Source organism: Lepidochelys kempii, chromosome 15, assembly GCF_965140285.1.
Source record: "Lepidochelys kempii isolate rLepKem1 chromosome 15, rLepKem1.hap1, whole genome shotgun sequence".
Classification (NCBI taxonomy): Eukaryota; Metazoa; Chordata; order Testudines; family Cheloniidae; genus Lepidochelys; species Lepidochelys kempii.
This window is the reverse complement of record NC_136394.1, coordinates 1,120,948-1,137,161: the sequence shown is the minus strand read 5'-3', so window position 1 is coordinate 1,137,161 and position 16,214 is coordinate 1,120,948. Positions and strand designations below refer to the sequence as shown.

The 16,214-nt window shown below is 42.0% G+C and overlaps 1 protein-coding gene across 9 annotated transcripts in view; it reads left to right on the top strand.

The window, feature by feature from the left end:
• HORMAD2 (HORMA domain containing 2) overlaps positions 1-16,214 on the top strand; it is a 107,833-nt gene that overhangs the window by 31,669 nt on the left and 59,950 nt on the right. For 8 of the 9 annotated variants that reach the window (XR_012155165.2, XR_012155164.2, XM_073313619.2 and 5 more), the window contains 2 exons: positions 585-736; positions 1,735-1,985. Coding sequence is in view for 6 of the 9 variants with exons in the window: in XM_073313619.2 (XP_073169720.1) it covers positions 585-736; positions 1,735-1,985 (403 nt within the window). In the remaining 3 variants the exon portion in view is untranslated. Of the gene's footprint in view, positions 1-584; positions 737-1,734; positions 1,986-11,844; positions 13,153-16,214 lie in introns of all 9 variants that reach the window. The other variant, XR_013634738.1, reaches the window with a different exon arrangement.

Here is a 16,214-nt window from a genome sequence, read left to right as displayed (position 1 = left end):
GTTCTTTGAATAAACTACATGTAGGAGCCTAAGTCTCACTGAGAATCAATGGAGTTAGGGTCCTGTGTCTCTTAGGCACGCTTGAAAATTTTATCCCTGGACTAGCATGTCATGTTAGGACTGAAGTTAGGGCATTCAACGCACTTCAATTAGAACAGGACGGACTTGAACATAACCTCTTTGAGTTTGTTGTACATGTGATTCTCACCCAATTCCCCCCATTCCTTAGAGGAAAATTATTTAGAAGCTAGTCAAGTAGGTGAAAGGCACTTGCATTGTGGCTGCTTGTGCCCAATTTAGTCATGTACTAACAAGTGAATCATGACGCTTGTATAATGAAGTTTATTGCCCCAGTTACAATATCTGTTCACTTGTCAATTACACGATTCTTAACCCTGGACTATTGTGTTCCTTCATGCCATCTCCCACTGTTGAAAGTCTGCGTCACTTCCCTATTCATGTTAGGCCTACATGAAAGCACTGAAGCTCTGTTACTGTAGTGCAAGACAAACCAGTGGGAGCTGAATATTTTTAATTGGGGTTTGGACATTAATGATTCAGTTGCTCTTTTGTTTTGGCTACAGCACCAAAATGAGCTTTGCAAAGGGGGTGAGCAGTGAAGAGATTAAGAAAGGTAGCATCCTGCTGATCCGTAAGCTGTACCTCTTAATGCAGAACCTCGGGCCCCTTCCCAATGACATTACCCTCACCATGAAACTCTTTTACTACAGTGATGGTAAGTGGAGAACAGTCTGCCCCGTCGAGCTGATTTCCCCTCCTGTTAGCTCCCATGAGCAACGCATGCCACCGTAAAAGGGAACAAAGACTAGAAAGGTGAAATCTGGACCCAGAAAGCTGTTGTGTTGAGACAGCATGCAAAATAGAATAGTGCCATTCAGTGCATAAAGATGTGGCACCTGCTTTTTAAGGAAATAGTCACAAACTGTGTAAGAAATACAGCTGAGCAATGGAAAAGGGACACATCCTTTCCCTTTACCTCAGTATGAGGCGCAAACATACTTGGCTAGGTTGGTATTTCTCCAGAAAGTGAGTGTATAAATGGCAACACAGAGGCCCAAGTTTATTATCTCTGAGTGACTCTGGATCAAATGTGCTCTGTTAATAGACTTTGAAGCCAGAAAGGACTGTTATGATAATCTAGTCTGACATCTTGCATAATAGATCGTAGGACAGAATTTTTATTACTTCTGTAAGAGATTAGCCAGGATTTGAATTTACATACAAAGCAGGAGGTTTCCACTAGACCACCAAGCCACTGCAAGTTTACACATAAAAAGATATTTTTTCCTCCTAGGTGCCAGCCCCACAAACTTCGATCTGACGTTAAACTGGTCTCTTTCTTTCTTGTGTATCTTCACTATTAATAAAGATTCTGTAGAGCAAATGCTGCCCAGTTGCACCTCTTCAACCTCACTGCCTTCAGCTGGGTTAGATGATATAAATGAGGGGAGAATATGAAGATAGTGGGGTTACCCACGTATATCTGGGCAACAGGGGGCTGCAGAAAGACTTGTGGAGGCTTCTCTCACCATTGGGCTGCAGAAGCTTTGATGTCCTGGGGACGATGTTTCCTTTGCACTTCACACCCCAATTGAATCTATCCAGAGCCGTGCCTAATTACTTGGGCTAGGTTCTGGATTTGTCCATTATTGCAGATTAAAGTGGCTTAGAATTTAGTCTCTCTATCAACCGAGGACCCTCTTTCCTGCACAGTAACTCCTGATGATTACCAGCCCCCTGGCTTTAAGGAAGACAGCAGCCCAGATAACCTGTTGTTTGATGGAGATCCTGTCAACCTGAAAGTTGGGTCCATATCCACTGGGTTTCATATCCTGAAAGTAAGAGTGACAACTGAGAGCAAGAGGATGAGGACATTGGGAAGCAGCCTGATCCAGGAGACCGGCCCTACTGAGATCTCCCATCAAGGGCTGGATTGTGACGAAGAAGAAGAGGGTAGTACCAAGGTAAGGAAATGGCTCCAAGTCACCAGCAGTTACTGTGGGGAGTGGGCTCTGCCTTTATAGTCTCCCCTGAAAAGAGAGATGTTTTCTAAGAATTCCAGCTTTAACTTGTTCTTGCTTAGCAGTATTCTGAGGTATGGCAGCAGTGCTGTAGTGCCATGAGCAGGGTGCTAGACGTGAGTAGACCTAACGTTTTTTTCCCAACATTGCACTGACTCACTGGGCAAGTCACATCCTCTCTCTGTGTCTCATTTTCCCCATCTGCAAAACGAGGCTAAAGACACTAACCCACCCTTGTAAAGAGCTTTACAATCTATGGGTGAAAACCTGTACAACGGCTGCTGGTGCTAAAACTCTTGGTTTGGACGTTGTAATAATGTCTCTAGTCTTGAACACTGGGGGTGAAATCATGGCCTCATTGAAATCACTGGTACAACTCCTAGGATTGCATGCTGGCAGTGTAGGAAGGAAGGCAGAATGATGGGGAACTGATTTCAGAGTAACAGCCATGTTAGTCTGTATTCGCAAAAATAAAAGGAGTACTTGTGGCACCTTAGAGACTAACCAATTTATTTGAGCATGAGCTTTCGTGAGCTACAGCTCACTTCATCGGATGCATACCGTGGAAACTGCAGCAGACTTTATATATACATTGTTTCATATTCTCTGTGTATATATAAAGTCTGCTGCAGTTTCCACGGTATGCATCCGATGAAGTGAGCTGTAGCTCACGAAAGCTCATGCTCAAATAAATTGGTTAGTCTCTAAGGTGCCACAAGTACTCCTTTTCTTGATGGGGAACTGGGTTACATAGCTGTAATTTATGGTCTCTGAATGTGACTTCTCCATAGACCCATCCTGGTTCTTCTTGTCCATTGGGTCTAGGTGTGGACTAGTGTTTTAAAATTTTCCAAGTAGTACAGTGACCTGACGTTGATTTGTAAGTTGTACCAGGTTTTTGTTCTTAGTGCACAATCTGAGCATGAGAATCTGTGAAGGAGATCAATTCAGGGAGCTAATTGTTTTTAGCCGAGTAATCTAGCTTTTCTGGATTGTCTTCACCCCCTTCCGTAAACAGACTGAAAAATCTTTTTTTAAAATCCATGGGATCTCAGTCTCCGTTACGCTGAACCTTGTGGCATCGTTTCCATCAGTGCAAAGTGGACATTAAAATGCTATCATATCAGAATTGTCTCATGTACCTTTTCTGGCATTAAATTACCTCTCTTGAGCCCAGTGCCAGTGGGATTACATGTGCATAACTGAGAATAGATTTTGGCCTGGTTCTCATTAGTCTCTACTTCTTCCACTGACCTCCTGTTTCTTTAGAATTTGAAAAACCTTAATTCCTTGGGTAAATAACATAATTTTCTTCTCCATCTCATTACTGTGGCTAGAGCACTCAACTGGGATTCAGGAGACTTGCTCTTCGATGCCCAGCTCTGCCATTGGATTGCTGGGTGATCTTGGGCAAGTCATTTCACCTCCCTGTGCCTTGGCTCTCTCATTTCTGAAATGGGGATAATGATGATCACTTCTTTTGTTAAGTGCTTTTAGATCTACAGATGAAAAGTACAATATAAAGGCTAGGTGGTGGTGGTGTTTTTAAAAAGTGTTCTCTTCTTTGTATTTCCCAGCATGTCCTTACTTCTCCAAAGTCTGTCTTCTAGATCATGAGATCTTCTGGGAGAGTCTCTCTCTCCACATTAGTGTCTTGTACAGCTCAGACCTAACCGTGTCACAAACATTATTGTTATTATATTTATTCTGGTAGCTGTGATTCAGCATGGCCAGAAGGCAGCAGGAGAGTGATATAGGAGAGATATGTAAGTCCCAGGATGAGGAGAAGCCTTATTCCCTGTAGAGGGAAGAAAGGTTTCTATAGCTTAATTAAAAGCACCTGAAGCCAATTAAAACACCTGAAGCCAGTCATCTGATAAAGACCCCCTGCTTCAATCAGCCAGGGGAAGGAGTTGGAGCAGAGTGCAGTATGGAGGAGTTGAAGTAGAGGAGAGTTTGGAGAAGTGCTGTGGCTGGCTAGAAGACCAAGACCCTAGGTAAAGAGACACCCGGCTTGTGCAGAGAGAGGGCAGGAACCCCACAAGCTGAAGAGCAGGAGAGGGAATTAGCCCAGGGGAAGGAAGCACTAATTCAAGTGGTTTGCCACTATCCCTAGTGCCCCTGGGCTGGGACCTGGAGTAGAGGGCGGGCCCGGGTCCCTCTCTTTCCACTACCCTTCTCTGGGTTACAACAGTAGATACCCTAGTTCAGGGGCAGGAAACTGCGCCCTGAACCCCCCTCCACAAGAACAAGAAGCGTGGGACCCATCATAATCGTGCCAGCAATTTGCCACATAGCATTTAGAAGCCTCAAACATAGAGCAGGGACCCACTGTGCTAGTTACTGTGTAAACACCTAAGAAGCGACAGTCCCTGCCCCAGAGTGTCTGCAGTCCAAATACAAGGGCTTGTCTACACAGGGCTATTGGCCAACATAGCTAATAGTTATTCCCCTGTAGCTATTCTGGAATAACTCCCTGTATGATTACTGGATTCTGAAATAAAAGTGACTTTATTCTGGTAAAGTTGTTCTGGTTCCAAAGACCTAAAACAAGAGAGAGGCCAATGTGTACAAATAATTACCTTTTCAAAGTTATGAAGCCTCATGTCAAATCAAAATATGTATGGTGTCACAGTTTTCTGGGTTAACTGCACCTTTGTCCCCCACCCACCTAGCCACCCCTGGTCTTTTTCGAGGGCACACAGTCATTACCTCTCCTTGGGGAAGAGACCTGCCACTCTCTCCCTTCAGATGGGGGTTTGGGCTTGCAGTCCTGTTGCACCTCACTGTGGTTTTTTGCAGGTCTGACTGGGGTCCAGCACCTGTGGTTTACTCGTTCTTTAGGGACCATAACAGTGCTCACCAGTCACCAACCAGCCTTCACAAAACAAACTGCATTTATTCTTAGGGCAAAAAGCATTACAGAGAAAACATAAAAAAACAATTTAAGAACCTACATGCATTCTAAAAGCTTATCAGAGGTCACCCCCAGCTCCAACACAGGGCTCTGGTATGTGTCAGTCTTTCAAATCCTACGCTGAGTTTACCCCTTTGGTTACATGTTTGTCAGTTTTTAGATCAGGAACCAGACCCACCTGGACAGTTCAGCAGCTTATTTGTACAGCTCAGGCCTTTGATCTCTAGGAACAGGTAGTCACCAGTCAATGGCTTTCTCCTCAGGGCATAGCTTCAAAAGGCTGAGTTTTTACATAAATGCAGTTGTGGAATTTGCACTAACCATTCCCCAAGGATTCCCAGGGAACTCAAACAGCTTATTGTCCCAAAAGTCCATGCCCATCTGGCACATTCCAGCATCACTGGTTGAACTCCGTACACTTCCCAGGTCTCAAATCTGTCACAGTTCAGTGCACGTTGATCTGAAAATCTGCCTCTGAATGTCACGATGGAATCTGCTGGCAGCTGAGCAATTTTGAAAATCTGGCCCCAGCTTTTGGTGCTGACCTCTTAAAAACCTGGCCCTGACCTCTTTTGAAAATCTTCCCTTTGTTACATTTCCACGCAGGGCATGTAGTTGAGGATGGGCAAGTGGGATTGGGAAAGCACTGAAAGCATTTAAGTTCAGAATGAGTGATCTTCAATCAGGGTGGATTTGATTTAAATCAAATTGATTTACATCACTAGTCAGGAAGACTTGATTTACTCATGGATTTCTACATAAAAGTGCATTCTTGTTGGTTGTTATAACCTTAATATGTATTCTTTACAACTCAGAAATAGATGTAGGTTTCGTTTTTAGAAGGTACACACTATACATTTTTAAACAGTGATTTATTTTGAAAACTTTTCAGATTAGTTTTACAGCTATATCAGAAAATGAATGATTGTTTGGTTATTTTATTTACCAAAGGTAATTGAAGGAGATATTTATGAAGTCATTGGGAGGTGGACTATCTCCAATTCAACAGGTTAATCATTAATATTTGAAGGATTTTCTTGCCGTGCTGTATTAGGAGGAGAACATCACCAAACAGATATTTAAATTGTTTTATTTAACTAAAACAACAACATTATGTATTCTGGATTTTTTTCTTCAATAGCAAACATATAATATTTTAACAAAACAAGCATATGAATTTTTGAATTTAGTTAGGTTTCAGAGTAGCAGCCGTGTTAGTCTGTATCCACCTTAGAGACTAACAAATTTATTTGAGCATAAGCTTTCGTGAGCTACAGCTCACTCCTTTTCTTTTTGTGAATTTAGTTAAACATTCAAGTTTTTAAAATCAGGTTTGTTTTTGTTAAAGTTGTTTTTAACTAAAATAGTTAAATGAAATATTTAAAAACAAAAACCAAAAATTAAATAGACTATGTCAGCCAGGTCAACATGAGAAACTTAAAATATTGGTTTCAGAGTAGCAGCCGTGTTAGTCTGTATTCGGAAAAAGAAAAGGAGTACTTGTGGCACCTTAGAGACTAACCAATTTATTTGAGCATAAGCTTTCGTGAGCTACAGCTCACTTCATTGGATGCATTCAGTGGAAAATACAGTGAGGAGATTTATATACATAGAGAACATGAAACAATGGGTGTTACCATACACACTGTAAGGACAGTGATCACTTAAGATGAGCTATTACCAGCAGGAGAGCGGGGGGCGGGGGGGAGAAAACCTTTTGTTGTGATAAGCAAGGTGGGCCATTTCCAGCAGTTAACAGGAACGTCTGAGGAACGGTGGGGGTGGGGGATGGGAAATAAACATGGGGAAATAGTTTTACTTTGTGTAATGACCCATCCACTCCCATTCTCTATTCAAGCCTGAGTTAATTGTATCCAGTTTGCAAATTAATTCCAATTCAGCAGTCTCTCATTGGAGTCTGTTTTTGAAGTCTTTTTGTTGAGGAATTGCCGCTTTTAGGTCTGTAATCGAGTGACCAGAGAGATTGAAGTGTTCTCCGACTGGTTTATGAATGTTATAATTCTTGACATCTGATTTGTGTCCATTTATTCTTTTAGGTAGAGACTGTCCAGTCTGACCAATGTACATGGCACTGTACATGGCAATGTACATGGCATGATAATGTGGCTGATGTGATTAGGCCCTATGATGGTGTCCCCTGAATATATATGTGGACACAGTTGGCAACGGGCTTTGTTGCAAGGATAGGTTCCTGGGTTAGTGGTTCTGTTGTGTGGTGTGTGGGTTAACTGATCACTCTCCTTACAGTGTGTATGATAACACCCATTTTTTTATGTTCTGTATGTATATAAATGTCCTCACTGTATTTTCCACTGAATGCATCCGATGAAGTGAGCTGTAGCTCACGAAAGCTTATGCTCAAATAAATTGGTTAGTCTCTAAGGTGCCACAAGTACTCCTTTTTTTTAAATATTGGCTTCTGCTGCTAACTCAGTCATCTTTACCCTCATTTTCCTGTTTGTTCATAATCTGGAAAAGAAAAACAACCTTTCCTGCTTTTTCAGGTCTCAAATGATTTCTCAATTTGGAATGAATTAGTTGAAAGGAAGAAAATATTCTTTCTACACTGGCAGAAGAAGCTCCTGCTGTTAAAAGTGAGATTATCACTTCAACGGTCTCTGAATCCAAGTGCTTAAGTGATTTCCACCAGTTCACTGGTGTGACTTTCTTTCCAACATCATCACCCTTAGCTCTGAAGTTTATTATAGTTGGCATTATGGAGGGATGATTGCTAGATGTCCATGTCATAGCAACTCCTCTTCTTCAGCAGTTAAAGTTTGACTCTGGTACCAAGTATTAAGAAAATTTGTATAACCCTTCTGCCGGTCAGAGTTGACAGCAACAAGGGCCGGGTTCAGTATCTAGGGGTTCCATTTCTATAACACAATGCAAAACTGGCTTGAGCCCCCACCCAGTGACCTGGGACAATTACATACCACCCCCCTGGGTGCCTCTAAGAGGCAGTACTTCCCCTCTTGCAAGCACGGAGTCTGAGTTTAGCAAAAGCCTTTTAATAAAGGAGGGAAACAATGCGGCATTATGTTGGGGAAACACCACAAACAAGATTCATAACACCAACCATGAGCAAAAGTCCCATCCCCAAGTAAGTTTGGTAGTGTCCTTTTCCCCTCAGGATCTTAAGTCCAACAACCCAATTGTCACCCCTCCACTCCCAGTTTCTGTCCTTGGTTAGTGCGGCCCCCCCGAGTTCAGAAGTTCATATGCAGAGTTTACCTCCCAGCGTGGGTGGAAGTGGAGGAAGGTATGGGGGGCATCTTATATGCTCCACTGCTCGGGGTAAACAGCCAAATGCCACTCCTCTCCATGGGTTCTGCTGCACTCTTCATCGCCAGCTGCGCCTCTCCGCCACTGCCCTGCTATCTGCTCCACTCTGCTCTCAGTGCTAGCCGTCCTGCTGTCCTCTCACCAACTTGGCCTCAGACCCCTCCCCCTACTTAACACAGCTCTCAGCAATTTCAGCTCTCAGTGATTTTTAGCTGGTAGTAGGGAAGCCTCAGTGCTGGTGCGCCACTAGCTAATGCTTAGACCTAGATACCAATAATGTCAGCTCTGCAGCATGTCACAAGACTCCTAATGGAGCCAAAATTAGCTCTGTCATTACACAGTGGAGAGAGGAGGGGTCAAAGTAGTGTTTGGGGAGCCACACTACCAGGTACACATACCTATCCCCAGCCTCTCTCAATTCACTGGGTTTTGGAACCCATGTCCCTCGCCTAGCAAGTGCTACTTAGTTGAGGGCAAGTCCCGCCATCATAAAATGCCAAGTACAGTTCTACTGTCCTTGTGTCACATAACCAGGATAACAACACTTTATTACTCCTGCCCCAAAAACAAAGAGACTGGGGATCCCACAGCAGCCAAAGTGACCATTTGGGCAAGCAGTCCATCATGCTAGGCAGGGTGGGTGTGCCCATGCAAACGAGATCAGACCCTGAAGTCCTTTTCCGCAGCTCACCACCAGATGTCAGGGTAGAGCTCATTCTGACTCTGTTTACATCTGCAAGAAAATGAGCTAGAGATAGTGCTTGTCGTTTTTTTAATGCTTGTAATTTAACTCTGTCATTGCATATTTCTCTTTTTAAGATCTCACTCAGTTCCTTCCAAATTTCAGCAGTGTCATCAATAAAACAGCGATTTCCCTGCATTTTGTGCTAGGCTACAGAAATAGGCTTCAGGGTACTCAGCACGTGTTCAACATTTCTCTGAAGCCCAATGTTGGGAACTTTGGCTGTGACAGGGCCATCTATTTTTTTCACGATTTTGTTCACAAACTGTCATCAGATTAGGCCAGTTCTTGATCTAGTGCTCAGAACAGTCCACTGCTGAGTTCCATCGCACATTCTGTGGGGGAGTTATCTTGGTTCCTCCCGCTTTTTGCAGAGCAGCTGCTGCAAAGTGGTTGTTACTGAAGTATTTTGCAAAAGTCTTTGGCTAGGAGGTGCATCAAATAAGCACTGCAACCTATGTTATGAGCTTGGGACTCTCTTCTAAATAATTTCTTCTCATCTTGGATACATTTGCAGCATTGTCTGTGACCAAGATGCATACTAGACATTTGAATTTTTTTTTCACAGTTTGTTATAGCTTTTACTGCTACTTCTTGTAAGTATTCTGCTGTGTGTGCATTTCCTGATGTATCAATTGTTTCTGTAAGGAAGACATTCCCTTCTTCTGTTGTCACACAAGCACATACAACAGGATCATTGTGGACATTACTCCACCCATCACGACTCAGGTTAACAATTTTACCCTCCAGACCTTTTGCACACTGCTCAATTTCTCTTTCATACACTTTATCCAGAAATTTGCCTGCAACATCTGCTCTGTTGAATGGACTGTATCCTGGTCTTAATGATTGAACCATGTTAATGAAGTGTGGGTTCTCAATCATAGGGAAAGGAGAGTTTGTTGTATAAACAAACTGGGCATTTTTTTCATCAATTACCTCTTTTTGTAATCTGCTGGTTCTTATCACAAACTTATCTATGGTTGTTTCTGGATGATGGAGATTTTTTTTTCTTTTTGCTACAGGTGATATACTGTGGCTATGTGACATACATGATGTGACTGAAACACGATCATTGGCAGATAACTCTGAAACTATAGAAAATGATGGTTATCTTGAAGGTGGATAGTCTTCAGAATCGTGTATGTTGAGGATGGATTCTCCTAAACAAAATAAGTCAATGCAGTTATTTAATTATTATGACCATACTGCTCATTTAGTATTACTCATTGCATTCACTGACACTCAGTGCTACTTTAAAGGTGAAATTGTAAAAGGAAGATCTGCCTATTTCAGCTATTTATTTTTGATCACAACTATATCTAAAATGATAGTACCATAGAGTAACAACTATATTTTTTGCTCAAACATGAGAATTCAAGAATAGTCCAGAAGGAAGGAAGGCAGTCCTTAAGAAAGAAGTATGAAATAAAAAAGTTTACCAACCTGAAGATCCTGCATGTTCCTTTCATCGTCTTCAATGCAGCTTCCTCTTGAGAAGGAACACTTCTCATTATATTGTTTCATTCCGGCAACCTGGCCTTGCATTTCTTTGTTGCACTGTTTGCATTTTGCATGCATGCCTGTCTTACCCACAGGTAGAGGAACTTCATTAAAATATTCCCAAACTGGGTCTCTTTTATGGTTCCTGCTGCCATTATAGGTTTTCCCTTCTAGTGAGAGAATAGTATGATAGATCTCAAATCAATGAAGGCTACACTCAGAAAGACCTCAAGACTTCTGGAACATGCTGCTCAAATAGTTTCACTTTTGTTTCTACTGCCTGTCCCTCCCTTCTCACATTTATCTCCAGACTTCTCCTTCTCCAGATCTATTCTGCCCTCAACAATCTTCTGTTCATTGAACTTTTTGAAACTTTGCACTTTTAGAGAGAGGTAACGGATTGACTCTCTGTACACAAATTTGCAGTGGGATAATAGGGTTGAGGTCTGTTATTTCTCACCTCTATATATTATTAATTTATTTTAAAACATTTTTGCTGTTAACAAGCATGTTATCTCTGGAGACACAAATCCACCGTTTGAGAACTGAAAAACTAAGCATCTCTGATGGTATCTTCTAGACTGAGCACTGAGTTCCATTGGGTAGATAGAAAGATTTACCTAAATAATCTACACAGAAGCCTCTAGACTGAGCACTGAGTTCCATTGGGTAGATAGAAAGATTAACCTAAATAATCTACACAGAAGCCCCTAGCACTCCGTAAGATTGAGTACGTAATCCATGAACGATTGGAACTCATTTACAAAACTTTTCTTAAACATTACATGAATATATTGTCTCATATTATAGAATTAGAATTTATAATCCCTATTCTATGATGAGATCTCTTTGAGCTATAATGTATCTTAGTTAAAACTATCTTTAATAGGTTTTTTCCTCAAAAAGCATTTTATCAAAAAAATCCAATTTAAATAAAAATCCAATTTTATTTATTTATTTTTTAAAATCATTTATTTTTATCGACCCTGTCTTCAGTCTGAGTAGTTCTTGTGGGTAAGGTTTTATTTCTTAGTGCTTGTCTATATGGAGACTTAGGGAATGGCAAGATGGGGTGTAAATCTAACTGGCCATGTGGACCCTGCTACCACACATTAAAAGCTCTGTAGTGTACTCTCTGATGTACTGTTGTCAGAGTGTCCATTTTCTGAACACTACTGTGCTAAACGATAGTCACAAAAACACCACCCTATACCGGAAACCTACTGACCGCTATACTTACCTACATGCCTCCAGCTTCCATCCAGGACACACCACACGATTCATTGTCTACAGCCAAGCTCTAAGATACAACCACATTTGCTCCAATCCCTCAGACAGAGACAAACACCTACAAGATCTCTATGAAGCGTTCTTACAACTACAATACCCAGCTGCTGAAGTGAAGAAACAGATTGACAGAGCCAGAAGAGTACCCAGAAGTCACCTACTACAGGACAGGCCCAACAAAGAAAATAACAGAACGCCACTAGCCATCACCTTCAGCCCCCAACTAAAACTTCTCCAGCTCATCATCAAAGATCTACAACCTATCCTAAAAAATGATCCCTCACTCTCACAGATCTTGGGAGGCAGACCAGTCCTCACTTATGGACAGCCCCCCAACCTGAAGCAAATACTCACCAGCAACCACACAACAAAAACACTAACCCAGGAATCTATCCTTGCAACAAAGCCCGATGCCAACTCTGTGGACATATATCTAGTCAAGTGACACCATCATAGGATCTAATCACATTAGCCACACCATCAGGGGCCCGTTCACCTGCACATCTACCAATGTGATATATGCCATCATGTGCCAGCAATGCCCCTCTGCCATGTACATTGGCCAAACCGGACAGTCTCTATGCAAAAGAATAAATGGACACAAATCTGACATCAGGAATCATAACATTCAAAAACCAATAGGAGAACACTTCAGCCTCTCTGGCAACACAGTAAAAGACTTAAGAGTGGCAATTTTGCAACAGAAAAGCTTCAAAAATAGACTCCAACGAGAAACTGCTGAGCTTGAATTAATATGCAAACTAGATACCATTAACTCGGGTTTGAATAGAGACTGGGAGTGGCTGGGTCATTACACAAATTGAATCTATTTCCCCATGTTAAGTATCCTCACACTTTCTTGTCAACTGTCTGAAATGGGCCATCTTGATTATCACGACAAAAGTTTTTTTCTCCTGCTCATAATAGCTCATCTTAATTAATTAGCCTCTTACGGTTTGTATGGCAACTTCCACCTTCTCTGTATGTATATATATATATATCTTCTTACTATATGTTCCATTCTATGCATCCGATGAAGTGGACTGTAGCCTATGAAAGCTTATGCTCTAATAAATTTGTTAGTCTCTAAGGTGCCACAAGTACTCCTTTTCTTATTGAGATGAGAATATACCACAGTGTGTTTGTTTCTGAGAATGAAATGTTAGCACCGTCTGAAAACAAAGTGCAACTTCAAAGCCACCATGAGATTTTGATCTATCAAATCCAGTCACGCTGCTGGACAATGTCTTTAAAGTTGACACGTCTGACATTATAATGTTTACGTTTTAGGTAAAAAAGAAGACATGGGAGTGAGGGGGGCAGACAGCCTGCTCTGCACTAAGGCTTCTCAGCAGGTGAGCATCACTCTGGCTTGCTTGTGGTTAGGATTAAGAAACTTCTGGAGAACTGGAATTCACTACCGAGTCCTTTTATTTTGTCTGGGAGCTTAGTAGGATTGTTTTTAAAGAAGAATGAAACATAAATATGATTAAGAATATCAACAATTTTATTAAATAGGATAGAAGTTTGTAAAGGATATAAACTCTCATGGCCCAGGGCATAAACCCTGACTGATGGGGTTTACAAAGACAAAGTGGGTAAGGTAACATCTTTTATTGGACAACTTCTGTTAGTGAAAGAGACAAGGGTTCGAGCTAAACAGACCTCTTCTTCAGGTCTGGGAAAGACATGGCTATAACAACACTGCACACAACAATGAAAGAAACTTCGCATTGGCAGTTTATTCCATAACTGTCTTCTACAAGAGTTTTTGCACATTTCTCTGGAGCATCCAGTATTGGCCATTGTGGAGAAAGGATACCACACTGGGTGGATCGTTAGCCTAACCTGGTTTCATTCCCTCTGGGCATTGTGGAGCAACATTCCTCAAAGAATGTATGCACCACCACAAGTGATGTTTGGGGATTATTTGGATCTACTGGCCAAAATTGGATCTCCCATCCCCACTCCAAGAGGGAGTGTATGGGCCACAGGCTCTGCTGGTTCTTTGTCTCTTAGGTAACAGGTTTGTCAAAGCACTGCAGAAAACTTCTTTACAAAGCCCATTTATTTGAACATTGATCAGGAGCCTAGAATTTGATGTTATACATCACATTTCATACTTAGGGATCTACACTGGTCTCCATTGAAAAATCAATATTCACTCACCAGAATGTCTAAGAAACTAATATTTTCCTGTTCAATGTCTCAGATACCATGGGACGAACGCGGTTGGTAAACGAGTGCCAGCCACTGAACAATCAGTCTCCAAACAACTCCCATTGACTTGAATGGTGCAGGACCAAGCCCTTACACAGTGAGTTAGTTTGAGTGATACAAGAAGTGCTCCACGAGCATATTCTGATCATAATGGACCATGGGATGTCCATCTTTCACCCACACATCAAGTGGAGACCTCAGCTTAACATCTCATTCAAAGTGTGGGAATTTGAACCCATGACTCTCTAACTCAGAGATAAGAATGTGCTACCAAGAGAGCTTTGCCTTTCAGCAGCTAAAGTGTCCCTGTCTGAAACATTTGCCAACAGTTTGTCTCTCAAAGATGAAGATCTCTGCCCAGGTTTATCTTTATCAAACTTTAACCACATCTTTCTCTGAAGTACAGCCTCCAGTTTCCTTCTGATTGTTGTTTATTCCATCATCAGTGTGAAAACAGGAGCCTTCTTGTTGTTAACTCATTTTGTCCTACTGAATCATGCTCTGACATCCTTAGTGTGACATCATGTTCTATTCATAGCATCAGACACATACCTTATGCAGTGTGATGAACTTTAGTCTGCATGCAATGGTGTTGGCGAGGAATTGTGAAGGTGGTGCTTGGAACCACAACGTTGGTGATTGAAAAAACAGAGGAGTCACTCTACCCATTGAAAAGGAGTACTTGTGGCACGTTAGAGACTAACCAATTTATTAGAGCATAAGCTTTCGTGAGCTACAGCTCACTTCCTCAGATGCATATCGTGGAAACTGCAGCAGGCTTTATATATACACAGAGAATATGAAACAATACCTCCTCCCACCCCACTGTCCTGCTGGTAATAGCTTATCTAAAGTGATCATCAGGTGGGCCATTTCCAGCAAAAATCCAGGTTTTCTCACCCTCCACCCCCCACACAGTTTCTTCTTACAACTACAATACCCACCTGCAGAAGTAAAGAAACAGATTGATAGAGCCAGAAGAGTTCCCAGAAGTTACCTACTACAGGACAGGCCTAACAAAGAAAATAACAGAACGCCACTAGCCGTCACCTTCAGCCCCCAACTAAAACCCCTCCAACGCATTATTAAGGATCTACAACCTATCCTAAAGGATGACCCAACACTCTCACAAATCTTGGGAGACAGGCCAGTCCTTGCCTACAGACAGCCCCGCAACCTGAAGCAAATACTCACCAACAACCACATACCACACAACAGAACCACTAACCCAGGAACTTATCCTTGCAACAAAGCCCGTTGCCAATTGTGCCCACATATCTATTCAGGGGACACCATCACAGGGCCTAATAACATCAGCCACACTATCAGAGGCTCGTTCACCTGCACATCCACCAATGTGATATATGCCATCATGTGCCAGCAATGCCCCTCTGCCATGTACATTGGTCAAACTGGACAGTCTCTACGTAAAAGAATAAATGGACACAAATCAGATGTCAAGAATTATAACATTCATAAACCAGTCAGAGAACACTTCAATCTCTCTGGTCACGCAATCACAGACATGAAGGTCGCTATCTTAAAACAAAAAAACTTCAAATCCAGACTCCAGCGAGAAACTGCTGAATTGGAATTCATTTGCAAATTGGATACTATTAATTTAGGCTTAAATAGAGACTGGGAGTGGCTAAGTCATTATGCAAGGTAGCCTGTTTCCTCTTGTTTTTTCCTACCCCCCCCCCCCCCCCAGATGTTCTGGTTTAACTTGGATTTAAACTTGAAGAGTGGTCAGTTTGGATGAGCTATTACCAGCAGGAGAGTGAGTTTGTGTGTGTATGGGGGTGGGGGGGATGTGAGAAAACCTGGATTTGTGCAGGAAATAGCCCAACTTGATTGTCATGCACATTGTGTAAAGAGTTGTCGCTTTGGATGGGCTATCACCAGCAGGAGAGTGAATTTGTGTGGGGGGTGGAGGATGAGAAAACCTGGATTTGTGCTGGAAATGGCCCACCTGATGATCACTTTAGATAAGCTATTACCAGCAGGACAGTGGGGTGGGAGGAGGTATTGTTTCATATTCTCTGTGTATATATAAAGCCTGCTGCAGTTTCCACGATATGCATCTGAGGAAGTGAGCTGTAGCTCACGAAAGCTTATGCTCTAATAAATTGGTTAGTCTCTAAGGTGCCACAAGTACTCCTTTTCTTTTTGCGAATACAGACTAACACGGCTGTTA